A 27,842-nucleotide genomic window follows, 5' to 3' on the forward strand; every position below is an offset into this window, starting at 1 on the left:
CATATCAGTTAAAAGTACATTTTAATTTCAATAAAAAGAAACTTCTCAAAATTCAATAAATATGTTCTAAAATTTCAAATATTTTCTAGATTGTGGGTCAAAAGGTGGGATATACATACGAAATCGGAAATCAGAGTTCAACCCTGAATTTCAAAGGCATGAATTATTAAGATCATATATCACACCGCTCCAGACAACACCGTGCGCCAATTTGTCCCTGCCCTTTTGCGTTTCCCATTTCGCAAATCGAATTTTATTTGCCGAATTGATTGTTTTACGCCTTTTTAGCGAGAAGTTGGCACACATATTTTTTAACCCTTTGCCGGTGCACGTGGGTTTTTGCAGTCCCGGCATCCTTTGTTTATTAACCCCTTTGGTCCTGATCAAACATTCGCGGCAGAGATTCGCTTTGGTGCTGCAGCTACATGTTCGCTTTTTAGCGGCAAGTTGCTCGACCTTTTTGCCCATTCATTGCCCTGCTCGAATTGGTTTATCTGTGAAATCTCTGACGTCCTCTGGTTGTTATTTTTTTGTGAGCCTTGCGGGGTGTGCGACCTCGTATACGTTACTGTTCCGGATAGAGATCCAGGGAGAGATGCCGGGCGCACCTTTGTCGCTTTCGAGTTGTGTGCTCATCTAACCGAAAAACATTGGATAAACAAACAGCCGCTCGAGTATTTTGTTACACTTAGTACCCGAACCCGGTGCCGGGACCTATTTTGTTCTCTATAAGTTTCCGGCGCCGTGGATGGAAGCCAATCTGTCGCATTTGTGTGCAGTGGTCCCTCGGCCGAGACTGTAAAATGTTATGCAAGCGCTGATTTTTAATCCGATCAGAGCGGTTTTAGTCAAATTTAAGCAGATTTATGTCACATTGTTGAGCCAGAAAGTGGTACGCAGCGCAGGGAAAACAAAACGAAAATGTTAACACATGTAAATCAAGAATCAGATAACTATATCGTGCATGCTCTTCTATTAGGCAAATCGAATTGAGATCCTGTTCAGGCCCACAACCGATATGACCAGAAAACTCGATTAAGGTTGCGGAAAATGGAATGAACGCAGAGCGAAAACAAATTGCCACGAGCAGTGAAAAGGAATGAAATGAAAAGGAAGTTAAAATAAGTTTAAAAAAAAATTTTATTTAAAAAAAATGTTAAAAAACATGTCTTTTAAAAGATTATTCAGGAGTCAAAAGAAAATAAATAAGCAATTTTTAAAAAAATAAGGAGACGGTGTTGCGATTTTTATAAACTATACAATTTAGAAGTCCAGGCTAACACCTTAGGATTATTAAATATTGTAAGTCACAAATATACATATATACAATAGTGATGAATTTAGAAGTTATTTAAAAAATATATCAGTACTTGTTCGTAATATTTACTTCCTTGACATCTAATTACAGTTTAAATTTCCTTAAATAAATCAAATGGTCGTACACATGAGTGATTATTAAAAGAAAATTTCAGAAACACTTTGTCAGAAAGCCAAGCAGTTTTCCTACCCCGTATAAGAACCATTTTTTATTCCAGTCACATTCACAAAAACGCGCATTTCAAATATATTCCTTTTCCAAATGAATAAACTGTTAGACAAACAATACATTAAACTTTACAACTTCACACCCGCTGCCAGTGTACGCGAAACATTAGCATTAGGGCAAGGAAGCACCCTTTTGCCCAGCTGAAAATGGAAAATCCTGGCAGCAAGGAGTGGCAAATGGTAGATGCTAGCTGTACCACAAACGATGAGTTGATTGTTATGCAAATGAGGTTGGCCGGCAACCAGGAACCAGCAACCAGCGACCAGGACGAAATGTGAGAGCCCTACCCCGGTTTCGACTCGCTCCCGGGTGCAGTTCATCAAGTGGTCATAAATTTATAGGTAGTTTGCCGAGAGCTACGAGGACGCGAGAAGCTGCCTAATTACTATGCAGCGCCATGTGCATAATGAAGCTGACATTTCTAATTTATGGTTGATATTTGTTAATTCTTTTTTTCGCTTTGCATAAATTGAATCGGAAGGTTGGCACTAAAGTGTCGGCACAACAACGGTTTCATGCCCAGTTATGGTTGAATCAGATGTAAACAACGGACACGGTTCGTGCTATTTAGTGGGGTTTACGGAGGAGAAATCCTTTCTTTGATCCTAAGCTGAGGCCTCCTGGCATTTCCACTTCCGGCTTAGTGCCGAAATTCGCGCGAAAATCCCGCGTAAATCCACCATTGTGTGGCCTTTCGCACACAAAAAAGGAAAATTCGGGGAAAAGTGCGGAAAATCTTGGCAAAAAAATTGCAAAAATTACCCCAAAATATAAATGGGTAACGGAACTAGTAGTTAACTGCAATTACGCAACCCCTAAGTCCTTTTTTATGGTCCTGCCACCTCGAAAAGCGACCGTTATGATTCCTTGCCTCACTTTTTGGTATGCACGCAAGGCTTTTCACAATTTGTTGCTCGATCGACGGAAGGAGGAGGTCCTATAGCAAGGGAAATGCCCGGACTTTGTCATTAATTGCTGGCATTGTTTGCCGGCTTGTCAGTTGGACATCTGGCTAACAGCTCAAGGCCCGACACTAGCTGTCAGAGAATGGAATCTGGGGTAAAAAGTTAATTTGTGGACACCTGCCTGCACACGTTATATGTGTAATGGAAGTAAAACGATCAAAACCAAGTTGTTTGGAACAGATAACATCTAATGTGATGAATGAATGTCCTTTGTGGAGGTAATAGTTTAGAAATAAAAAGGCAAATATAAAATACATACACTTTATTTCATTAAATTTGAGTGTTGGTACTTAATATACTTCCTTTTGCCATTTTTATTTACTGCAAGAGTTTGTTTATATTATTATTTCTTTACAACTTTAAACTGTATTCTGTATTAAGTATCTGATAAATCTTTAATAAATCTTCAAAATTTTTTTTTATTGATTTCATCTGAAATATTTTTTATATTAATTAATTTTAGATAGGTACTTGATGTTAGGAATTCTTGTATTAAACAGACCTCCATGACTTCCCACTTGCAGATACCACAAAGTTAAGCTACTGGCGCCAAAAAGATCTATCTATCCTATCCAGTGGTATTAATTGGCGATTACCAAACTTTCAGGCTTCGATGGTCGGCGCCATGAGTGAGTTCCAAACGAGCCGCTTGACACTCAAATTTGTAGTGTGATTTATGAGGATGACACTGCCATCATCAATCACTGTTCAAGTGGAAGGTGATTTGACTGAAAACAAAAAAAGATGAGACTGCAGGGGAAACTGCAATCCAGGTTAGTTGGGCGCTATGTAAATTTCCGAGACTTTCGCTAGTAAGGGAAACCAGTTTAATTACACACCAGTCCTAAGGAGGGGTCGAGCAACCCCCAAAGGTTCACTTAGTTTGACCCGGACAACACTTGATTCGGTGTCTTGCGTTGTTGATGTTGTTTCGCTTTAAAAAGTTATAAAAATACTTCGATGGAGAGTGCTGGTAGCAACCCCCGAGTCCATCCTGTGCACCCTTTGATTCTGGTCAGGATCGGGGATCTCGGGGCAGGACCAGCATCATCCCCTGTTTTCCCGCCCGTTCTCACTCTCTCGTTGCCCGGGGCTAATGAGCGCCGCACATTAGTTTTAACAACATTTATTATTTATGGGTTTTTCCCTCCCCTGCCCCGCTCACCCTCACTCTGCCCAGTACATTTACTTAGACGTTATATTTTCACTTGCCTGCATAGTGACGCAGTTCCCCAAACGAACTCAAAATGGGAATTTGCAATTACTATAAGCACGGCAAGTTTAATTGGAATTTGGAATTTTGAATCCGCAGCAGCTCGTTAACAACTTGAGCTAGAATTGGATGGTACTCAAAAGGGTTTGGAAACGGGTAAAAGGATAATGCGGAATCATCTTGTGGTGGTTTGTCTGATGAAGGATTTGAAGAGTTTAATTTGAGAACCATTATTTTAAACTTATCTACAGCAAAATTCAAATGTATCTTGAACTCGTAATGCTTAAGATTTTAAAGTTATTTCTTATATATTATCATATTTATAGTGAAAAATGCTCTAAATTAATTATGTATTAAAAGAAGTCAGACATTTTATTGACCCGAAATCAGACATTTTTTAGAATTTAATATGGTTTTCAATTTGTATCCGTTAAGGTAATAATTGGCAAAGTTTAGGTTTTCAAATCTAATCATTTTTTCCAGATACCAAAATCCAGCTTGAATCCTGATCAAACCCAATTTCAGTGCCCACACCTTCCTGGATTTGAGGCCATTAGTGGGGATACATTTGATTTGCATATCACTTCACACGTTCGCCTTTCAACGCAACGCCAACGCGCCGGGAAAAATGAGTAAATGCTCGCTTTTTGTTTTTCACATTTCTGTAGTTAATAGAATTTATTTGCACACATGTTCACATTGGACAAACTACTTAGTCGTACATAAATATATTTACTTAATAGCGAAAACATATGCATTCTGTTTGAAAACGGGAAACTCATTTTCGGTCGACACGCACATGGCCTGACTTTGACTCCTGGTCGAGGATTGGACTCCAGTGGAGCTGGATTTGGGCGATATTTATTCTGCACTTGTTCGACATGTTTATGGACAAATAGACGATAAGATAATTATATGAAAATAAATGCATTCCAGACCTGCCAAAGTACGAACAAAAACCCGCAAAATCGGCCCGGGAAAACCAGCACTTCAGCAAAAATGACACAAAGAACTGACTCGACTTAGGCTAACCTCTCAATTGGAAAATCGCTACGCCCTATACAAACTACATATAATATATATACTAACAATAAACTATGCTAAATGGTGCTACACGTACATACTAGATCACGCGCATAGTATGCTTAAGCTTATGGTATATGGACTGATTTGGCATTCTACCGTCTACCAATCTCTGCTAGAAAAAAGTCCCGGTTCGCAGTTGCCAAGCGGAGATCCATTGTGGTTCCAGGAGGATCTCCGCTGGTGCAAAGGGGTCTTGAGTCTTGGGCACTAGTCTACTAGGTTGGTGGTTGGTGGTCAGTGGTTGAACCTGGACCCTCCCGTGCAGAAGATGAGCTGCGGCTACAAGGGCCCGTAGATGGGTTCGGAGTAGAGCACGGCCGGCATGGAGTAGCTGTACGAGGTGGGTGTGTGCTCCGTGGGAGTCCGCAGACTGGCCTGCAGACTCCGCTTGCTGTGGCGCTTAAGCCTGTGAAAGGAAAATAACCATTAGTTATTTCAAACCTCACTTAAGGTAGTGTTAAACTCACTTCTTCTTCAAACAGCAGGCGGTGCACAGGGACACCAAGGCGGCCAGGCCAATGAGGGCAGCCAGGAAGACCAGCCACGCCCCCGCCGAGGTGAGCATTCCCGCAAAGAGGGCCGCTGCATGAGTCCTTCTCACCGAACAGGACTCCACCTCACTGACCCCATAAGCCGCATATATATCTATCAGTTCCTGTCGCAATTGCTGCGAATTCATCAGCTTGTGCATCTCATTGAAGGACAGGGCAGCTCCGTTCTTGAACATCTGGAAGCAGGATGAGGTGGCGGTAAAGTCCAGGCTCATGTCGGGCCTGGTGAACACCTGGGTGTCCAGGACATGCAGCTCCAGTCCCAGGGGCTTCAGTTTCTTCTTCAGCTGCTCTTGGAAGGGTTGTATGTTGTGCTGGATCTCGTTGGGCGGCCGGGCAAAGACGAACTTCAGCAGGGATTTGTCTCGAATCACAAACACCTTGAGGTTACTGTGGGCCTGACGCTTGGGTTCCGCGGAATTATTGGCCACCACCTTCAACAGGAAGTAACCATCTACGTAGTCCGCAAAGGAACCTCCTGTTCGCAGCTCTCCAGATCGATTGTTCAGGGTGAAAAGATTCTGCAGATTGCCCACGGCCAGGTTGCGACTCCTCTTATAGAACTGAGGCACAAAGGTCACATTCTCAATGGAAAGACCCACGGGTGGAGCCTCGGCATCCGCATCACTGGCCTTCAAAGTGGTCACCACCGTGTCGATGGGTACATTGATCCTGATACCCACAGTGGGATCTGATTGCTCGAACTGCGGCAGATTGTCGTCAATGTCCAACACACGGATGGTGATCCTTATGTGTGAGGGATCCTGGCGATCATAGAAATCCCCAACGAACTTGTAGCCGGGTTCACCTAGTTTAATGCACTTCACCGTCAGGGTAAAGGACTCGACCTGCTCTCGATCGATGGGCTTTTGGGTCTTGAGAATGGCCAGGCTCTCGTTATTCCGTTCTATCGTAAACAACTGCTCGTTGTTTCCATCAATGATCACGTAATCAATGGCTGCATTCTCGCCCAGATCCTCGTCCAAGGCGCTGAAGTTGCCCACAATGGTACCAGCCGGTTCCTCCTCTCTCACTGACATGCTCAAGGGTCCTTCGTCCTTTGAAAATTAAAATTATTTGTTATTACCAATTGATGGCTGCATAATCATCCCCTTACTCACCACTTCTCTGGCAAAACGTGGCTCGTGATCATCCACATCCAGGACTGCAATCTGAAGAATTCGGGTCACCGACTGCTTGGGCTGTCCATTGTCACTCACTTCCAGCAGGATCCTGTACATGTTCTTCATCTCTCGATCTAGAGGTTGTCTCGTTGTTATAAGTCCCGTGTGGGTATCTATTACGAAGGCCTCTGCATCAGGAGTATCTGGCAAGATGCGGTAGGTTATAGTTCCAGAGGGAGTGTTTTCATCATCCGGATCGCTGGCAATAACTTGGAATACTGGAGCTCCAATAACAGCATTCTGAAAAAGGCAGATATTTCTATAGAGGAGATTCCATTGTTTTAAATAAGTTCCTCTTACCTCTGTGACATTGGCCATTTGCCCAACCCGGGGAGCCACAAAATAGGGCACTCCATCATTGGCGCTCACATCCCCTATGAATATCCTGACATCTGTGTCGGTGGATAGGGTGGGCTGCTTGGGCAGCTGGTTTCCATTGTCCTGGGCTCGAACAATCAGTACATAGGGATCAGCCCTACCTTTACCCGTAAGATTGCGCCGGGTGGATATCAGGCCACTCTTTGGATCGACCTTGAAGAGTCCATTGGCCTCTCCCTCGTTGACCAGCTCGTAGTGCACCTCTCCACCCAGACCCTCATCCGCATCCACAGCTTCCAACTGAAGCACAAATGAATCAATCTGAGCGTTTTCGGGAATCACAGTGCTGTACTTCTTTTGGGTAAACTCCGGAGCATTGTCGTTCACGTCGAGTACCTCGATCTGCAGCTCAACCACACTCTGCTTGGCATCCGTGGGACGGCCGGGTGAGTCCTCCGCCTTGATTTGCAGCTGGATCCTTGGGGTTCGCTCCCTATCGATTGTCTGCCCGCTGGCCACTATTATCTCTCCTGTGGTGTTATTAATCTCGAAAAGCATGGCATGCTCGCCCTGGAGAGAGTAGATGATCTTGTGGTAGCCCAAACGCTCATCCCGAGCATTAAGAACCGCATCCTTGTCCAAGGCCCGCACCCGGATCACTCGCTCGGGATGAGGTCGGTTCTCGATGATCGTGGCTCGATAGGAACTCTGCTCGAAGCGCGGACTGTTGTCGTTCACATTCTCCACGGTGATATTCACGCGACTGACAGTGCTCCTTTGTCGATCGGCGCTATTGGCACGGACCTGGAGTTCAAACTCAGGACCAGTTTCACCCAAAGCTTCGTAGTCCAGCCGCTTCTTGAGGATCACCTCACCGGTTCGCTCTGCCACCTGGAAGTAGTCCACTTGCTTGGGTTCCACCAACTCGAAACTGGTGATGGGCTGATGGGTCACTGGATCCTCGGCCTGAAGAATAAACAGCGCACTATCGATGGGCATTTCCTCCTTGATCTTCACATCAATAACGGGCCTTGAGCTACTCCAGCCCGGGTTCTTGAACACAGGATTGGTGTCCTGGAAGGACTGCACATAGACGGTAACCTCGGTGCTGTCCACCTGACCCTCGGGATCCACCTCCGCGTTGAGATCTCGCACTCCCACGGTGAAAATAATGATGGCGGCCACATCGTGACGCAGTGAACCATTGACGAAGATCTCCCCGGTTTGACTGTCCACTCGGAAAGCCTCCTGCAGGCGGTAATTGCTGCGATTGGCTATGTTCACACCTGCCTTTGTGGTGGCAGTGACGGGACCCACCAAACCGTACTCCAACTTCGAATTGAGGTCCTTGTCGATGGCCTTGACCCGAAGGACACTCTCGCCCACGGCTGTTCTCTCGGAAACATAGGCCGCATAGCTATTCTGTTCGAACTTGGGACGTTCATCGTTGATATCCTTGACATTCACGTATACCGTGGTGGTGGCTGTTTCCGGAATGGGAGTACCCGAGTCCACTGCATTCACTATTATCTCGAAGCTATTCATGTTCGAATCGCGATCAATGCGGGCTTGTGGAGACACTGTAATCAAACCGGAACTTCAAGAAAAGATAGAAGTTGAGATGATAACATAGGTAGTCCAATGAAGTTGATAGTCAGACTCACATTTCATCAATCTCAAAGTTATCGTTGGCTCCCACAATTCTGTACCGCAGCAGACTATCCAAGCCATCGGGATCGTGGGCGGAGACAGAAGTGACATTCGATCCTGCGACGGCATTCTCGGGGATGGAGACTCTATAGCTGGGGGGACCTATGATGGGCAGGTTCTCCATGTTTTGGAAGTGACCACGGAAGATGGGCCGCTGATTGCCAGAAATGCCAACGCGTACCAAGACACGAGTGGTATTAGACAAGGGAGGAATACCTGTAAGGATAACTTAATTACTGATAACTTCTTTTTAAGAAATGGACAATTAACCCACCGAAATCTGTGGCTGAAACCACCAGTTCGTACTCGCCACGTTCCGTGTCCATCGATCTTGCCGCCTTTTGGATGACAATCTCTCCGGTATCCGGTTCAATCCGGAATACATTTCCAGCAATGCTGTTCTCGGACACAATGGAGTACTCAACCCTACCATTTCCTTGAGTTGGACCATCTGCATCGTGGGCACGAACAAAGAACTGGGGTTCAAAGACGGCTGCACCCTCTCGAATGGTTCTACTGTATTCCCGGCTCTCAAAGCTCGGATGGTTGTCGTTCACATCGGTGACCCCGATGAAGAGATTGGCATTGGCCTCGCGCTGACCTCCATCAATGGCTACCACAGTGAGGCTGTAACTGCTCTGCTTTTCGTAGTCCAGGGGCTTCAGCAAGTAAAGACCACCGGTCTCGGGATCTACATAGAAGTTGTCCGCTCCAAAACCCTTAAGCACGTAGCGCACATGTCCATATTCTCCGGAATCCGCATCGGTGGCCTTGACATGACCTATCAAGGCATCTACTGGCAGATTCTCGGCTGCGGTAAATCGATAGGTGGCTTGGTCAAACACTGGTGCATTGTCATTGGCATCCAGCAAATGAATCTCAACGCGGGACTTGGCTTTCTCCACGCTTTTCACCGAAGCCACCAGATCGAACTCGAACTTTCGCAGGTCAGGATCGGCCACATCGTAGTCCAAGCGACTGGCATTGAGAACCTTGACAACCACAGGTGTCCGTCCCTGAGCTTCAGTGGGTGATACTGAAAAAACCCCGGCGGCATTGGACACATCCCTCAGAGAAAGCTGATAGCGACTGTTCTCGCCCATGTCGCGATCATCCACGAAGATCGAGAGTCCCGGCAGGGGCATTCCATTGGCCAGGTTCTCCGTTATGGAGACATTGAAGTGAGGTCCACTAAAAGTGGGCTGGTGATCGTCCACATCGGTGACGACAATGGTCACTCTAGTGAGTGAGTGCTCGGCAGGAATAGCTCCATCGATCAGCTCGGTGGCTCTGATAGAGAATACATATACCCCGCCGTTTTGCAGGATCTCAGCGTTCTCACGATCCAGTGGCTCTGAGGTGGTCTGCAGCACGGCAGTTCCGTCCCGGGGATCACCAAAGGGAACCAGCTCAAAGTGTCCAAAAGGTTCATCCTCCAGGGACAGGAAAATATCCCTGGGTATGCCCACGTCCCCATCGATGGCCTTGACCGTGAGTATGCTCACTCCAGCTGGTGTGTTTTCAGGAACTGTGGCGGAGTAAGGGGCATTGGTAAAAACAGGAGGCTGATCTTGAATATCGATCACATTGATCGAAATGGTGGCCAGCGAGGAGAGTCGGTTATCCAAAGCACTGTCCGAGGCCGAGATGGTCAGGATGTACGAGGGGCGACTCTCGAAATCCAGTGGTTGCTTCAGAGCCACTCGAGCGGTGTAGTTTCCATCCGAGATTTTTACTGCACGAACTTCAAAGATGTCGCAAATGTCATTTTCCTAAGCAAAGGAGAGATATTTTTGGGATCCATAAAAGATTATATGTCTGATTAGTCACTCACCTCGACGCACTTCATCTGGATCTCTGCATTGACGCCCTCATCCCGATCGATGACCACAATGGGCGGTTCCACGACCAGCTCCGCACCCACAGGCAGGGATTCACTAACACTGGCGGTATAGGGCCTGCCCAGGAAAATCGGCTGGTTGTCATTGTAGTCCCGCACAGGAATCTCCCGCCTTTGCGAGACCGTATTGGGCTCGGTGCCGTAGACACCTTCGTCCGTGATGCTAATGATCACTTCCACGGTGTCCTGGGTCTCCCGATCGAGCTCCTGGCGCAGGCGCACCACTCCCGTCTCCCGGTCAACGGAGAAAACGGGTCCACTGATGCTGTACTTCAAGCGACCTCCTTCCGGATCCGTGCCTAAAATTTAATATTATTCTTAAATTAATTATATTCAAAGAACATCACGTCAAAAAGTAAGTTTATATCAAGAGATAGAAATCATTAATAAACAAAGAGTGGAGCTACACCTTCCAAGACTTTTATTACCCATAATATCCATGTAAGTATTAACAGACCAAGAAACTATTTTGATTTTAGTAAATGAACAATCACAAAATCCCATGCTTGCAACGAATCACCCCCTATAGCTGAGAAAATGCATGAGAATAAGGTAACCAAACTCCATTTTTCATATTAATTTATAGTTTCCTGAGGAAAAATTATCATCTATTAATTATAATACTTCATCGAGTTACTAATAACATTTATGGGGAATTTTCTTCGCGTGGATGACGTGTGCTAGGCAGCCGGAAAAAGTGCAACAAATTAGTTGGAGACGGTTTGTTGGCTTGTCGGTGGGTCTGGAACCCGGTGTTTGACACGCTCGCTGCTTTAATTACGGGTAATCCGAGCCAGCGTCATAGGCTGTCACTTCGGGGAAGTCGTTCAGTAGAGCCGCCGCCATCGGTTTATGTAAAAGCGTGTGAAAAATGCTAATTCGGTTCCCACAACCGACTTTTCCAGTCGACTGCGGTTTCCCGGCCCCTCGGAACTGGGGCAACTAGTTAGTTTGTGGGTCCAACCCTAAGTGGATTGTGTCATTCCCCCGGCATTTTCTCTTTTTCGCTTCCCCCGGTCTAATAACAGGAAATATATCTACAACTATTTGACTCGGGCAGCCGAAAAATATTTCCAGCTGGGGGGCAACACGAAATTACTTTAGAAATTCTATCAAAGCAATCGTGGGGAAAAGAAAGAAAACAAATGAACCCGGGGAGCTTACAAAGGAAAACAGAGACCAATAAGCGGTCGGAAAACTGCTTTTGGCTGAAAGATTTTTCAAGTTTGCCAGGGGTGGGGGAAAAGTTGGGGAACAGTTGGGAGCGGGTCTGTGGTACACCGACAATTGCAGCACGACCACAAAAAATGTATAAGCACGGCTCAAAGCGGGAAGCAAACAGCCACAGCCGCTCCTCCAGCTCACCAAATCCCAAACATACCGATATCACTTCCCTGCCCCGAGCTCCCCGCAGTTTATTGCTCTATCCCGATCCCAAACTTGATTCCCTTGCAGTGGCGCGTGAGTGACCATTTTAGCTTTTCAAAGTACATAATCATTTTTTTGAGTTCAAATTTGTACATACCGTGGAATGGTGGGGTGTTTGGAGTTCTTAGGAAAGGTGTGATATGTAGAATTTTACTGTATATATGCCATTTCTCGCTCGTTATGATAACTCATTATGATAAATGTATACATTTTTATAGGCTGATTTTATCTTAAAAAATATCTGAACCCTCTTAAAAAAATCACTAAACCACTAAATTTAATCTTTTACAGATCTGATATATTGAAAAAGTAATCGATCTGCAAGAGATATAGGGTATCACTAGATCAACCCTCTCCACCTTTCGGTTCTCGCTCGTTTTCTCTTTATGAATTCTCGTGTTCGATAGAAAAGTGTGTGTATAATGTACATATGGGCATGTTTTTAGGCAATTGGGGGAAAAGTGGAAAAGCTGAATGAACACCGTAATTGCGGGTACGTGCGAGTTGTGGAAGAGCTTTTCGACTTTTCACTTCGCCCGAAACATGGATGCCCTCATAGAAGGGGGAGGATGTAATTGTTGTGGTCTGCCATTGTTGCTGTTGATGCGGCAGAAATAATTTGTGATTTCATGCTTGGCGGAGCGTATTTGTTAATATTTTGGTTATTATTACACATGGAAAGGGGGATAAGCCGAGAGAAGTGAACGAAAAAACGCCCGCCATGTGCCAAGATTCGTTTTAGCTAGTGTTTCTACCTGTGAGCAGTGTGTAATTAAATGGGTATGTAAAGACACTCAAGTGGTTAAGCGATAGGAGTTTTCTCTGCGCAACATTCCATGCAATTAAATCCTCAGGTTTCGACACTATCCCAGGCAATCCCAGGTGGACGCTTGGGTTGCGCAACAATTGACACTCGGTATTGACTTGCAATTGAGGATTATGTTGTGCCAGATATGGTTTCAGTTTCCCGGCTCACCGTTTAGGCAGAGCCATTTCCTTGGCCCGGTCAGTTTTTCCATTTACTTTTCGGTGTCTATGGGTTTTCCGCGGCACTCTTGATTTCGAACGCACCAAAGCCAAAGCAAACGTGTTTCGTATCTCACGGATGCCGCTTGCAAAACGAACCAGTCTCCTCCATCTGCATCCGAGTCTCGGTTACATTTGCAGGCGGAGTCACTGGGTGAGCATCATCTTCCAAGGCGATTTGGCACACGCTCGGCAACCAGTGCAGGTGCAAACTAGATTTGCCATTTGGATAACATAATTTGGGGGAAGTTACGGGCGCCGCCCCATAGTTTATTACTACAAAACTAGATGAAACCGACTCTCGATTGATTGCCACTCTTGATCGGAGTAAAAGTGCAGTTTTCATTCTCTATCTAATGGAGGCCATTACCTTGCCGCCATCACCATTATCGTGGACTAACACTTATCGTTAATGCTACGCACAAACGTGTTCAAATGCATTTCCGCCTGCTCACCTATCAGATACATATGTATCTTGGCCTGTCTTTGTTTGTTTTTGTTTGTCGATTGATTAGCAAACTGCATTCTCGGGCGAGCTAACTCCAAAAAAACGACAACCAGAAACAGAAACCGTAAAGGAAAAAATAAACAATAAAAACATGAATATCTTGTTGGCTTATCGTGAATTCTTGCAGATCCGCACTGCATATTTTAAGACAACTTGCATTATGCAATCGCAAAAAATAAATATATCTGTCAAGTGTGAGATACGAGGGTGCTGAATACGTGCGGCGTCCACAAAAATCCAATACCCAGCACAAGGTTGACCCGAAGTAGGTGGCCCACCCAGCGCAAAGCGAGTCCAAGAAATGAAAGTCACCACTGGTAATTTGAGGTATGATCAAAAGCCAAATTACAAAATTATTAGAGCCAGTTTTGGTGGAATGTTTATCTGAACCGATGGGAGAATACCCTTTTGTATAGCCTATTAAAATAAAGACAATTTAGGCGAAAGTACTGCACTTAAATAAAATAGGCAGCTGAGTGGGAAAGATAATTATTCGGCGTTAAATTTATTATGGCAATTCTGTTCTTTTATTTAAAATAACGTCGGGATTTTATAAACGTCCTAATAAATTAATCTTAGTTGAAAAATATTTAATAAATTACTTAGATGTATTTCTGGCAAACACCAAGCTTATTGACTTAAAAACTTATAATACGACTTTATAATTTCAAAAATACTACTATATTAAATTCAAAACAGATACAACGATAATAAATATTATAGTACTTTTTCAATATTTTCTAACAAAAGTTTTTATTGAAAAACCTAAAAGATGATTACAAATATCAGTAATGTATTTAAGTACATTTTCCATTATTATTTAAGACCTATTCTTTTCCCTTCATTTTGTAGCTTTAGAGTATTTGAAATCATTAATTTATCCAGCCATAATTGTTTACTATTCAGAGCCGGCTCCCATTTTTATTTAAAACTGGTTACTGAACTATAAACAATTGTTTGCACAAAAGCAAAGACAAGAGGTAAACAATTTGATAGGTAATTTGATAATTAGTCCAAGCTCGTGACTGACACAATAATTACGTTTATCTGGCAGTTAGTAGTGGTCTCATTCGAGAGAAGACCGGTTTAGATAAGCAATACTAAGCGAAAACTTATCTTAAGTTAGTATTATCAATTTGTTCTAGTTTTGATAAAACTAATTTTGTTGAATTTGCTTGGTACAAATACTTCCCCCTAAAATAGCCCATATAACTATTTATTAATATTCCCACCTTCCCACACTCTACTAGCCTTTGAGCCATCTCTTTTTGGCCAAAACAAACTACTGTGAGTGAAAGGCATTGCCGCCAACTGCGTGGGAATTGGGCTATTGGTGTACATTGTCTTGGCGCTGCAATGAAAGCCGTGAAGCAATTCCGCATAAAATTATGAAACGTGACGACCCCGTACTACACATGTTGATAAGATGTCGAGCATGCAATCTCGGCCAGAACTCCCCCACTCTACCCACAACCCCTTCCAAAGCCATTCGAAACCTGCGAAACACCTGGGCGGAGTGGAGTGGAACTCACCTTTCAGCTGAAAGACGGGACTGCCGACGGGCGTGTTTTCCGAGAGGCTGAATCGGGACATATCACCCGTTCCTGGGACGAACTGCGGCGGATGGTTTACCAGCTGGCCGGCCGTCAGGCTCAGAAAAGATAGCAACAGCAGCGGCAACATGTTGCCGTTGCTAATTTTCATTGCCGTTAGGTATCCGTATCCGTTAGGTCCAAGTTTTCGATGGTGTTTACTGCGAGTATTTAGCACATGTAGAACGACACAGTTTTGGTTTTCGTTCTTATTTTTCTCTTTCACACTCTGCTCTGCTCGCGTTCTTGGACTGGCCGTAATGGAAAATAAACAAACTCTGGTTACTTGGGCCCGAAACAATGCTTTTTCAATGCTAGCTGTAACGCCCCCCAGTTGGCCTTGCCAAATGAATGGGAATGTGCTGAGGCTTGAGCGGCTGAGCTTGCAGATTTGCTTATCTTAGCCTTGCCGTTTGAACTTTTGCCAGCTCTCGATCGCATTCCACTAATGATGTGCAAACAAAACATATGGGGGAAACAAGACAGCAAAAAAAAAACCGATATTCCGGCGAGATCTAAAAGAAATTTTAGTAGCGAACAGAAGATTTCACTTTATATGCACATGTGAAAAGTGGCACATGATGATGAGGCGGCTGCTGTCTGCCAGTTCCGATCATTGGGCACTTCTTGGCGATTGGCAAATGTGGCCAAGATGATGGCTTTCTTTTGGTACCAACACCACACCAGCTCGCCAGGCGAAACGGGGGAATGTGCAAAAGTGGCTAAAACAAATAAACACGGGCAAACACGGACGGGTACAGGTATAGCCAGCTATAGTATGGTAGGTATCTATGGGTTCTTGTTTTGGCCAAAAAAAAGAATAGCAAAGCGGAGGTAAATAAAGGAGAAGGAGAGAGCGAGGCGAAAACAGGAAGTAACTGCAATTCGAGGGGCAATAGTGCAGGGCAAATAACTATAATAAACACTAATGCGGAATGACCATTTCAGGTGAACTATTAACAGATTTTTTCGGTTTTGGCCAACGCACGCAAAAATCACACACACACTCGAAAACCGCAAAACGGATGACGCTAGGGTCCGAAACTTGATCTTGCGACTTCTTGTTGTTGCTGCTCTGGGATCTGTAGTATGGTATATAAAGTATCTCGCGGATAGCCGTTTTATGCATCGAGTTTGAAGCGCGACCACGTCTGAACGGAGCGACGCTCGCTTACCTTCTGGCCGGACTTACCTGTTGCCGCCCGTTCTTGGCTCTCGAAGAGAGCCTCAGCTCCGAATACTGGTTTCCCGCTTTGCCGGTTCTGTTTTGCCGCGGGTTTCGCGCACGCGCAATGGAATTGGCAATGAAAATGCGGGCTCGGTGGGCAGCCTACTTTTAGGCTGCAAAAAAAAGTATTTTCCAGGAAAATAAAAGCCTACTTTTATCAGCTACGAGGAAATATATATCATTAACTGATTTAAACTTAAAATTAAATTTCTCAGTAAATATTCAAGTTGAAGTGAACCAATTAGATCTTCTATTAAGAATTATAAAAACTGAACTGAAGATTTTGATCCTTGAATGCCAGTTCAGGGGTCTCAATCTAAAAAAAAGTGCAACATAAAAATGAATCTAGGAGTGCAGATTTTACGTTATTTTCAAATCCTTTGAGAATACGGAAAAACCTAACATGAAAATGAGTTAAAATGTTGAACCTCTGTAAAGGAATAATTTTAACGTAGATTATAAGAGTATTCAACTAGAAACTCTTAAAGGTATCCCACGTCAGATTCGGGATATAATTAATGAAGTTATGAAATGTATAAGTGCGTATTTTGGGACTTATTCAGAATTCATTGGGAACGGAAAAATCAGACATCAAAATGAGTTAAAATTTCGACCCTTTTTAAAGTGGATAATTTAAATTTAAATTATCAGAGAATTCAAACACAAATCGAAGGAGGTATCCCACGTTAAAATCTGAATTTAAATACTGAAGTTATGGAATCAACAAGTTTAGGTTTGGGGGTTCCCATTCCGTAATACCAGTAATTTCGGAAAAATCAAACATAAAAATGGGTAAAAATGTCGACCCCCTCCAAATAGAAAACTTTTAACGTACGATGTTGAAAAATACAACCACAAACTCATAGAGGTATCCCACATTAAAATCGGGATCAAAATACTCAAGTTATGGAATCTAGAAGTGCATATTTTGGGTCATATTCAGATCCCATGGAAAATACCGAAAAATGAAACATGAAAATGGGTTAAAATGTTGACCCTCTTTAAAATGGATAATTTAAATGTAGATCATCAGAGAATTCATCTACAAATCGAAAGAGGTATTCCTCTTCAAAATCGGGATATAATTACTGAAGTTATGAAATTTATAAGTGCATATTCTGGTACTTGTTCAGAATCCATTGGGATACAGAAAAATCGGACATGAAAATGGGTTAAAATTTTGACCGTCTTTAAAAGGGATAATTTAAATGTAGATCATCAGAATATTCAACCACAAATGGAAAGAGGTATCCCACGTTAAAATACTCAAGTTATGGAATTTAAAAGTTTAGGTTTGGGGGTTACCAATCCGTAATACCAGTAGTTTCGAAAAAATCGAACATGAAAATGGGTAAAAATGTTTAATGTAGAATGTTAGAAAATTCAACCACAAACTCATAGAGGTATCTCACATCAAAATCGGAATTCATTTCATCAAGTTATGGAGTTTTGAAGTGCTGTTTGGGTTGCCATCGAATCTATTACTTTTAAATAATAAATAGAATTCCTTTTTGATATAGATTGATATACACATATATATTTATAAAACGTACAATTTGCCTATATTTGATTTAATTGTTCAAGGCCATATGGAATTGCTATCCCTAACTTACTCTAAGTACAACTACCGTAGTTAGTGGTTAGAGAGCATCGTCCACCTGGAACTGTATCAGATCCTCGACGGGAAATCTGAAGAGCGAGGCTGTCTGGGCCTCGGCAGCCAACTGCTCAATGTTGGCGCTCTTCTGGTAGCGATAGTGCTCATCAATGGGCGTTTTCCTGAAGCGATGATCCTGTCGGATGCTGGTCAAGGAGGCAGGGTCCGGAAGCTCGGCGGCCACGATGGGATGCTCAAAGTCAATCAACGGAAGGTGATCGCTGCGGGAAATGGTGCTAGAGCGATTGCCAGCCTGCGATTGGAGTTGTTGCTGCTGTGTCGCCTGATGTTTCTGCTGTGTCGTTTGATTAAGCGATGTGTGATGTTGCTGTTGCTGTTGCTGCAGCTGATGTTGTTGCTGCGTGTGGGTGCCGTTTTGATTGACTGCCTGTCTTGGTTCAATGGGACTGGGTGGATTGGGTGGCGGCAAATCGTTCGAGTTGATGGTGTTGCGTTGCATGTTGTGGTTGTAGAAGGGATTGGTGGAGGCTCGAATGGTGGCAGTGGGCTTTTGCTTGGGGAACACATTCAGGTGTAGCATAATGGGATTCGTTTGGCTCTCCACCTGTCCCTGTCCCTGACCCGGCCCCTGATCCTGCCCCTGGCCATGACCAGGACTCTGACCATAAATGGGTTCATCACCAAGCACACTCTTCGGAGGCGGATACTTGTGGGCCTGTGCCTGATACAGAGCCTGCTGCTGACTATATCTGGTGGCCTGATCGGGAAAGACCACGGGTTGTTGGGTGGGGAACTTGAAGGGCGTCTGGTAGATGCCATGACCCATGTGGAAGGCGGCCGCCGTAGTGCCCGTCAAGGCAGCTGGCGAGGGCAGGGCGTACTCCTGCTGGAAGGGATGCCGCATCACGGAGGCGGGACGCGAAGGCGGCAGCACGGGATATATATCCAGGTTGACCTTGAAGGGAACCCTCTTCAGCTGCGGCTGCCTGGTGGCGTTCAGCGTGAGCACAGGTGGTGCAAAGTGCTGCAAGAAGGGATCGGCCACAAAGTGCTGCTGGCTGCCATGCTCCAGTAACTGTTGTTGCTGCTGCTGCTGCTGCTGCTGTTGCAACTGCTGTTGCTGCTTCTTTTTCTTCTTTTTGGACAGCGGCTTGCCACTTCCCAGTGGCTGCATGGCCAGCAGATTGACATCCTGGGGAGATCTTGGTTTGTATGGATACAGCTGATCAATCGCCACCCTTTGGTGGGGCATCACGCCGGGATTGTACCATTGCATGGGCATGGGCATGGCCATGGGAAACATGGGCATGGGAATGGTGAACTGCATCTGCTTCTTGTTGCGCTTGCCCCGGAAGAAGTTCCCTATCCCACTGGACTTGAGGTTCTTGAAACTGCCGGCTATGTGGAGGCCCGTCGGCATCATCACCATGGGTGGGAGTTTACTAGGAGTCAAGCCGCCAATGTGCAAGTGTTGCAGTATATCCTGGATGTTGTTCAGCTCGGGACGACCCTCAGCACCCTTGGTGAACTGCTCGGGCATGGGACCTTCGTAGGGAAAGTGAAAGGGTTTGGGCTTGAACTGATCCTGATCCTGACCAGCCCGTTGGGCTCGTGTTCCCGGGGTTTCCGAGTACTGACGTCGCAGCAAACCCTTTGTGGGCGCCGGTGGCGGCGTCGGCGAACCCAAGGACATCTGCATGTCCTGGGTGGTGAGACGCGGTGGGCGTGGCATCTGATCACGCAGCAGCCCCAGGCCCCTCAGAGGCGTCATGGTCGCCGATCGCTTGGGCAGACGCTCGTAAACATGGGCGTCGTCCGGTTCGTGTGACGAAGTTGCGTGTTGCTGCCGTTGCGCTTTCGTGCGCCACGTCCCATAGATGGGTGCAATGTTGCTGTCGGCACGCTCCAATAAGTAGGCGGTTTCCCCGCCCCCTGCGGCTCCACCTCCGACTCCCTGCGTCGCCTGCATCTGCTGCAGATGCAGCTGCAACTGGTGTTGCTGCTGGCGCAGATACTGTTGCTGCTGCTCGTGCTGCAGTTGCTGCAACTTGGCCCGCATCTTCTCGATGTCGCTGTCGCCCTCGGAGGTCTCCGGCTCCTCGGTGGATGGCTCGTCTGCCGAGGACTCAATGTCGTTGGGGGATTGCTGCTGCAGATGCTGCTGCTGGTGTTGCTGATAAAGTGTTGTTGCGGAGGCGACCTTCAATACCATGAGAGACATCTGCAAAGGCGCACACAAAAGGAGATCAAAGATTAAAAAGTTACTTGAAGTCGGTTGCTTATTACGCCGACAAACATTTCACCATATAATTGCTACAACAAATTGCATCTGGAGAGGTGAGCAACTTAAGAGCCATTCATTGTATCAAGATTGTCAGGTAATTACAAATAAAAGTATAGTATTGGATCTTGCAAGATCATAAATAACAGTTTTTTCTTTGAACACTTTTTACTACCATTGAAATAATTACTTTTGTGTTTCGTAGCTTAGGAAATTTTGTTTGTAAGTATGATCAGAAGTATCTCTAAAATGCTTTCTGTATCCTTATTTAAGTAATCTTTTTTGGAGATCTTCTCAGACTGTCAACTTACAATTGTGTACCCCAGGATCAGGCCCATAATCCACCGCCTGCCTCTCTTACAGCCTGGATCCAGTCGCTTCTGAGTGTCTCGTTGTCCTTGACTGACTGCCGACTGCATGAACATCTTTCCGGACTCTGCTGCTCGAACCACTCGGGTTGCCTATCGCTTTGTAAATGTGGGCTTGAGCTTCTGCCTCATCGCGGATCGCGGCGATGACTGAGTGCAGTCGGGCGCTGGCGGCGCCTAAAAAGCGTCGGTTATATTGGCCCAAGTGCAACAGCTTAATTAGAAAGTTTAATACAGTTTGGCTGCGAAAGCAAAACAGCAAACTACAGACAAATAAATTAATTGCTCAGGCGAATTCGTGCTCTCAGGCATGTGGAAACGAAAGAGATATTAAAAAACGCATTGACCATGAAAACCTGAAGATCGCACCGAAGTAACTAGAAATATCTCAGGGGGTGTAATAAATCCGAAGTGGTTATGCTCTGACGGAGGAGTTGATAAGAATTCTGCATGGGGTTTCAGGGCTATAAATCGTTTTTATAAAAGTGAAATTATGACAGTTTAACGATATGGAAAACAGGAATATCAAAGCATAAAACTATTAAAATGTGGATATCACTCAGAAACATTTAACCGGCACTTGAGTTTCTTGATTATTTACTGCTTAAGATTTTTAGTTTTGTTTGTAGAACCCAAAAAGCGACTGGTAATTATTTTTATAAAAACAAAATCTGTGTTAACAATGAAAGATGATTATAGTATCGTTATAGATATATTTAGGTGACTTTTAACTTTAACTTATAACCGGCGGTTAAATATGATTGCTTTTTTTTGTACAAAACTAAATCATTTTTAAATACCAAAATTATTTTTTAGTTTACGAGCAATAAGTTAGCAAACAAGTATTTAAACAAGCAGAATTTTAGCTGCTACGCATCATAAGTGAATGTCAAGGCTAGCTGCCTAACCTGCACCTTTATCGTTTTATGGCTTGTCCGCAACAAACTCCTTAGCGTAGTCGTAAAAACCGACATTAATGACAGTCATCAAAAGATGAGCGCCCAAAAAAACCGATGTGCACGTACCCCCGGACATGAGTTGCTCCCATTTCCCGGTTGCCAAAATGGAAAAGAAAATGCGTGGAAGTACAAGAGAAATGTATTTTAATGTTTTGCTTTCAGCAATCCCAAAGAAAAGTGTTACATATGTTCAGCTAACAACATCGCATGCCAGCTCCCCTTCGCGAAGAAGCAGAAGAAAATGCTCGTAAATATTCGAAAAACTTATTTTATTGTTCAGGTTTCAGCAATCCGAATAAAAGGTTTATTTAATCGTAATATAGAGCTACATAGTCTTGAGCTGGCGACCGCCACAGACGACGGCCGCCCATCGATCGTGGCATAGGGGTAGAATATAGCAAGAGTTGGATAGACTGTTAGCTGTACAATTGGGGCACTCACTCACAGTGATCCCTAGCTGTATGAGTATGCGATTCATTAATTACAAAAATAAAATAAAAACAAACAAGAGTCGACCTTGCAGGCGCCCCAGTGGCGCCCTCTAGCACCGCTGGCGGCGTGTTCGTGTAACGTTAGACTGTACGAGTATTGACTAGACCAATCTAGCCCTTGACGCAGGCCCTATCCCTAATCTCCTCCAGACCCCGGGATCTAGAAGGTGAAGGGGATGCTGGGCACGGGGGTACTGGTAGCCCTGGTGCTTGGTGGGTGCGGGTGGGACGTAGACAGTGGTGCGCTGGGTCGGGGGCGGCACGTACACGGTGGTGCGCACGGTCGGGGGTGGCACGTGGACGGTCGTCTTGCGGGTGGGTGGTGGAGGAGGGCGGGTGGTGCGCACCGTCACGGGTGGCAGATAGGTTGGTGGTGGGGTTGGTGGGCGAGTGGGGGGACGGGTTGGGGGACGAGTTGGTGGTGGTGGGGCACGAGTGGTGCGAACGGTCACTGGGGGCAGTGGCTTGTTGGTGGGTGGCAGATAAGTGGGAGCGGGGGTCGTCAGGCGACGAGTGGTGGGTGGGTAGGTTGGGGGACGGGTGGGTGGTGGCGGAGGACGGGTGGTGCGCACAGTTGGGGGTGGCAGGTAGGTGGTTGGTGGCCTGGTTGGGGGCCTAGTTGGGGGCCTCGTGGGAGGCAGAGTAGGGCGGGGAGTAGTGCGGATGGTGGTGCGCACGGTCACTGGCGGCAGTGGCTTGTTGGTGGGTGGCAAGTAAGTGGGAGCGGGGGTCGTCAGACGACGAGTGGTTGGTGGGTAAGTTGGGGGGCGAGTGGGTGGTGGGGTGGCACGAGTGGTGCGAACAGTTGGGGGAGGCAAGTAGGTGGTTGGGGGCCTGGTTGGGGGCTGGGTTGGGGGCTTGGTTGGTGGACGAGTTGGTGGTGGTGGTGGGCGGGTGGTGCGCACGGTCACTGGTGGCAGTGGCTTGTTGGTGGGTGGCAGGTAAGTGGGAGCAGGAGTCGAGGCCCGGGTGGGTGGGCGAGTGGGTGGTGGAGGAGGACGGGTGGTGCGGACGGTCACTGGGGGCAGTGGCTTGTTGGTGGGCGGCAAGTAGGTTGGTGGTGGGGTTGGTGGGCGAGTTGGTGGTCGAGTTGGTGGTCGAGTTGGTGGGCGAGTTGGCGGTGGGGTGGCACGAGTGGTGCGAACAGTTGGGGGAGGCAAGTAGGTGGTTGGTGGCCTGGTTGGGGGCTTAGTGGGAGGCAGAGTTGGACGAGGAGTAGTCCTGATGGTGGTGCGCACAGTCACTGGAGGCAATGGCTTGTTGGTGGGCGGCAGGTAAGTGGGGGCGGGGGTCGTCAGGCGGCGGGTGGTTGGTGGGTAAGTTGGGGGACGAGTGGGTGGTGGTGTGGCACGGGTGGTGCGCACAGTTGGGGGAGGCAAGTAGGTGGTTGGTGGCCTAGTTGGGGGCTTAGTGGGAGGCAGAGTGGGGCGAGGAGTGGTGCGGATGGTGGTGCGAACGGTCACTGGGGGCAGTGGCTTGTTGGTGGGTGGCAGGTAAGTGGGGGCGGGGGTCGTCAGGCGACGAGTGGTGGGTGGGTATGTTGGTGGACGGGTGGGTGGTGGAGGTGGGCGAGTGGTGCGCACAGTTGGGGGTGGCAGGTAGGTGGTTGGTGGCCTAGTTGGGGGCCTTGTTGGAGGCTGGGTTGGGGGCTTGGTTGGTGGACGAGTTGGTGGTGGTGGTGGGCGGGTGGTGCGCACGGTCACTGGTGGCAGTGGCTTGTTGGTGGGCGGCAAGTAGGTCGGAGCCGGAGTCGACGCACGGGTCGGTGGTGGTGGTGGCCTGGTTGGTGGTGGCGTCGGGCGACGGGTGGTCACTGGAGGCAGCGGCTTGTTGGTGGGCGGCAGGTAGGTTGGTGGAGGACGAGTTGGTGGACGAGTCGGTGGTGGTGTGGCACGGGTGGTGCGCACAGTTGGGGGAGGCAGGTAGGTGGTTGGTGGACGAGTTGGTGGCTTCGTAGGTGGCAGAGTTGGACGAGGAGTAGTCCTGATGGTGGTGCGCACGGTCACTGGCGGCAGTGGCTTGTTGGTGGGCGGCAAGTAAGTGGGAGCTGGGGTCGTCAGGCGACGAGTGGTGGGTGGGTAAGTTGGTGGGCGAGTGGGTGGTGGTGGTGGGCGAGTAGTGCGCACAGTTGGGGGTGGCAGGTAGGTGGTTGGTGGCCGGGTTGGTGGACGGGTTGGTGGCTTCGTAGGCGGCAGAGTTGGACGAGGAGTAGTCCTGATGGTGGTGCGCACGGTCACTGGCGGCAGTGGCTTGTTGGTGGGCGGCAGGTAAGTTGCCGGCGGCTTGTAGGGCGGCAGAGTGGGTGGCCTAGTGGGAGGCCTGGTGGGTGGGCGCGTTGGCGGCCTCGTGGGGGGCTGCGTGGTGCGCACAGGCAGATCGAACGGCACCTGGGGCGTGGGGTAGAAGTAACCCTCGGCGGCACGAGCCTTGCGCTGAAAGTGGGTGTCATATGAGATCCTCTGAAAGGGGGATCAGGACATCTTTCAACTTACCTCATGGGTTGCTTCCGACGCGGAGGCCACCGCCAAAGCGCATAGCGCCAAGACGTAGAGTGCACTTCTCTGTTAGGGGAAAAAGGAAAAGAAACCGGGTGGGTTAGTGGTGCTACATCTTCAGGGGCTCGGTGGTGTCGTGGTGCAGAGGTGCTGAGACTAACGACTGGCTCTAACAACCCGATTGCGACTAATTGATCGCCTTCTAGGCTAATCGCCTCTTCACGCTTCGTGGCAACTTGGCCAAGATCCGCTGGCCTGCAGTTCAAAACTGTGGTAAAGTTCAGCCAACAGAGCCGACGAATCGATTTACCATAATGCATTGAAAATCACCCGAAATGCTAACGCAGACATTCAACTTTGACAGGCATTAGCATCTCTAGGTCAGTCCCCTCCCCCGAAGCAGTGTAAACAACGCAGATTGGCTCGATTGATACATAATGCCTATGCAAATGCGAAGAGACACCAGAGATATGAGCTCGATTGGGACCCGAGGAAGCAGCCCCTGAATTATGGCTTCCGACGATGCTGCCAGCGGGTTCATTTGCATTTCATTTGAAGCTGAGGCTGGAGTTTCGGCAAGGTCATTGCTAGTTAATGAAAGTGCTCGTCGATGACCGCAGCTGGTCGATGAGCTCAATTAATTGGAGGATGGAGAATTTTTTCGGGGGGTTATAAAAATAACCGATTATGCCAGAAACCGGCCCGGATCCGGGCCCCAAAACTCCAGACCAGTTCTAGCCATGATTATATAATAATCGGACAAGACAGGCCATAAAACTAGTGAGAAAATCCGAGCCCGCCTGCCGAAATTACCATACGCATCTAGCATAAAAAGAATCCGATGCCTCGGGTGTCATTTATAACCAAATCTTGTGGTCTACGGCCAATACCTCCAAAAACGGCGGGTTGCTGATTGTTTGCTAATTTCAAAAATATTTAACTTTTGTATGTAAATTATTTATAATAATTTATGCTAATGAACCTGGAATTGTTGCGGTCCTAACTTGTTTTAAGAATCGCATCGGCTACAATTTGACTTCGGAATCTGAGAACCGAATCGGGTTTGACTTATGGCTTGGGGGTATCTTTAAGGTTAAGAAAGTGAAAGGACTTGAAGTGCTGCTCGCACTTCCCTTGACTATTCATTATGCTAATTGGCTGCTAATTAATCCGATTCACACTGCATCGAGGGCAGAGCCTCAATGCCACGTCTTCGGGGCAATCAAATTAGTCCGAAACTGTGAGAGATTTGGCTGACACTAAGGCCTGGGGAAAAGCCCTTCGAACAACAAATGACTTCTCATCTTCGCCAACATTGTCTTGGCCTAATGGGCGGCTGTTCAATGGCAACGTCAAGAATCTAACTTAAGGCAAATGTTTTTAATGGCTATTTACCTAAATACGCCAATCGCAAATTGCCACTCGCAAATGTCAGAAGCAAAAGCGAAAATTATGGATAAAAAAAAACAAGTTTTAATTTCATCTGCATCTTCACCCATGTCAATGCTGACATAGAAACGGCCGCCAGAATGGCAGAATGCACATGCAGCTGGTCCATCCTAATGACTTAATACGCAAATTGCAGATCGCGCCATGGCGATTCGACTCCGTGGGCGGACCACACGGCGTATGCGTAACATTGCACTCGATGCCACTTGCTTAATTTCTACATGGCTTAAATGTCAACTGCCAGCTGGTCAGCTCAAAGCCCGAGATGATAGACCGGGTCCAGAGCTCCAGGGCCCCGACAACAAGCTGTGAAATGCAAATAGATGGCGATTAAATTGGAACTGCAGTCGGCATTGGCCACCTATTTGCTTTTTTTTCTTCTTGCTTGCTGTGGCATGCACAGGGAAAAAATCACAACAATGATGTTTTCACACCTACTAAAAATCTAATTTTTAATAATAAAAAATATTTACTGGTATCTTAAAATGGATATTCCATTAAAACCCTTTTTGAACCCTTTTCAGTATAGTACAAAAATTTATATTTGTTTAGCATATGTTCAAAACAAACTATAGCTTTACATTATTATTAAAAACATTTAATTTCTTGGCTTATTGTTTCACTTCCTAAGTTCTGGACATATACTTTTCTACCACTCAACTAAAACTGCCTTAACATTTGAAACTATAAAACTTATAGACTTTCTCTCTCTGCACATCTCTTTTTCCTTTGCGAAATGCCTTGTTTGTCTTCACACCGAGGGACACTTGTTTCGATATATTTCTTTGCACTTTGCACACGATCATAGTTCGTTTTTGGGGTTGGATTAGATGGGAACTGGGCTCGGTTACCATGGTGTACACTTTGGACTGCTACAAACGGCAGTTGCAATAATCCCGGGTGCGTGGGTAATCCTTTGCGGTGCGTGAGTGGGTAGTTAATCCTTGCGGACGTTAGCGGTGAGGATCGGAAAAGGAGAAGACGCGACCGATCGTATCAAATTCAATGGACGATTGAATTTGATCGATGCCAAGCTAAGTTGGTTTAACTTCTAGGTCGAGTGTGGAATACCAACTAAAGCATCAAAACTTGTAGATTTTCTATATATACTCGGACCCAGCATCTGCCCACTTGGGCAGCGGCGTCGGCAGAGAGGCATCTTCGCCGGGGCGACAGCTGTTAACACACGGCCAAAAGCCGAAATCGAAAGCGTTTTGGCCAGGTGAAGATGAGACGAAGTCGCAGTCGCTGCCGCCGCCTCAGCTGGCAGCGACGGCGACGTCAGCTGCTGACCAACCAGTCTCAGTTGTTTGATGTTTGTGAGTTAACAGCCAGATAACAGGGCTAAGACAAAAAGCCAGGCCACATTGAGGCCCAGTAATTATGGCAGATGAGGAGCAGCTAAGGCGGCCATACAACACAATACCAAACCACCGAAGCCGGCTCTTTGTTGGCATTTCTATTTAGCCAACTCCGAGATTTCGGATACTCGCAAATATACTCGCATACTTTTGGCAGAAGTCTTTGGCGAGTGTTAAACACGTTGTCGTGCAGCGTTTAATTTGGTAAATGGGTCCGGGCCAGAGCCACCGAATTTCATCAATCGATGAGACAGGTTGGCTTGCCGAGTCAAGGCTCCCATCGAAGCTTGCCAAGGCAAATAAGGCCGAGAAGATCAGGCGTTGGCTAATGGCAATTACCCCGCCGGAGCAGGCCTAAAATGCAGTTGGAGTTGAACATGAACCGGTTGACTTGGCCAAAAAATGCGTGCGCCCGCGGGTCAGCAAATGGAGTTGAATGTTAAGGTAGGCTCAGCTCATCTTTGACTCCACACCAACTTCGAGTGACCTTTAAACGCACACTCGCACATCTCCGATCTGCGTTCAGTAATCACTGATCATCAGTGGCTGCATTCTTCGAGCGACT

General features: G+C 46.6%; 3 protein-coding genes across 7 annotated transcripts; all 3 read right to left on the reverse strand.

Annotated features, from left to right (window-relative positions):
• Nucleotides 1-4,368: 4,368 nt before the first annotated feature.
• Nucleotides 4,369-16,192, reverse strand: LOC108035441 (cadherin-23). 5 transcript variants are annotated; one of them, XM_050886767.1, is made up of 9 exons: nucleotides 16,086-16,192; nucleotides 14,968-15,278; nucleotides 10,408-10,772; nucleotides 8,848-10,345; nucleotides 8,528-8,789; nucleotides 6,846-8,460; nucleotides 6,483-6,785; nucleotides 5,278-6,419; nucleotides 4,369-5,216 (listed from the first exon to the last, which is right to left on the reverse strand). In XM_050886767.1, exons 1-9 carry the CDS (start codon nucleotides 16,154-16,156, stop codon nucleotides 5,090-5,092), a joined length of 5,694 nt encoding a protein of 1,897 aa, XP_050742724.1. In that variant the 5' UTR covers nucleotides 16,157-16,192; the 3' UTR covers nucleotides 4,369-5,089. The 5 variants fall into 5 exon arrangements, with proteins under 5 accessions (XP_050742724.1, XP_050742723.1, XP_043950920.1 ...); XM_050886766.1 differs by having other exon boundaries at nucleotides 16,035-16,192; XM_044094985.2 differs by having other exon boundaries at nucleotides 16,031-16,192.
• A 1,700-nt stretch (nucleotides 16,193-17,892) lies between these two features.
• Nucleotides 17,893-20,579, reverse strand: LOC108034772 (histone-lysine N-methyltransferase 2D). Its single transcript, XM_017109718.2, has 2 exons — nucleotides 20,466-20,579; nucleotides 17,893-20,094 (listed from the first exon to the last, which is right to left on the reverse strand). The coding sequence occupies exons 1-2, from the start codon at nucleotides 20,577-20,579 to the stop codon at nucleotides 17,896-17,898; spliced, it is 2,313 nt and encodes a 770-aa protein (XP_016965207.1). The 3' UTR covers nucleotides 17,893-17,895.
• A 1,151-nt stretch (nucleotides 20,580-21,730) lies between these two features.
• LOC108035702 (uncharacterized) lies at nucleotides 21,731-27,019 on the reverse strand. The gene is given in 4 exon segments (XM_017111424.3): nucleotides 21,731-22,162; nucleotides 22,164-24,404; nucleotides 24,465-24,533; nucleotides 26,768-27,019. Coding segments are annotated over 4 exon segments (2,343 nt in total). The 5' UTR covers nucleotides 26,771-27,019; the 3' UTR covers nucleotides 21,731-22,132.
• Nucleotides 27,020-27,842: the final 823 nt, after the last annotated feature.

The sequence above is a fragment of the Drosophila biarmipes genome, chromosome 3L (genome assembly GCF_025231255.1).
Source record: "Drosophila biarmipes strain raj3 chromosome 3L, RU_DBia_V1.1, whole genome shotgun sequence".
NCBI classification, from domain to species: domain Eukaryota; kingdom Metazoa; phylum Arthropoda; class Insecta; order Diptera; family Drosophilidae; genus Drosophila; species Drosophila biarmipes.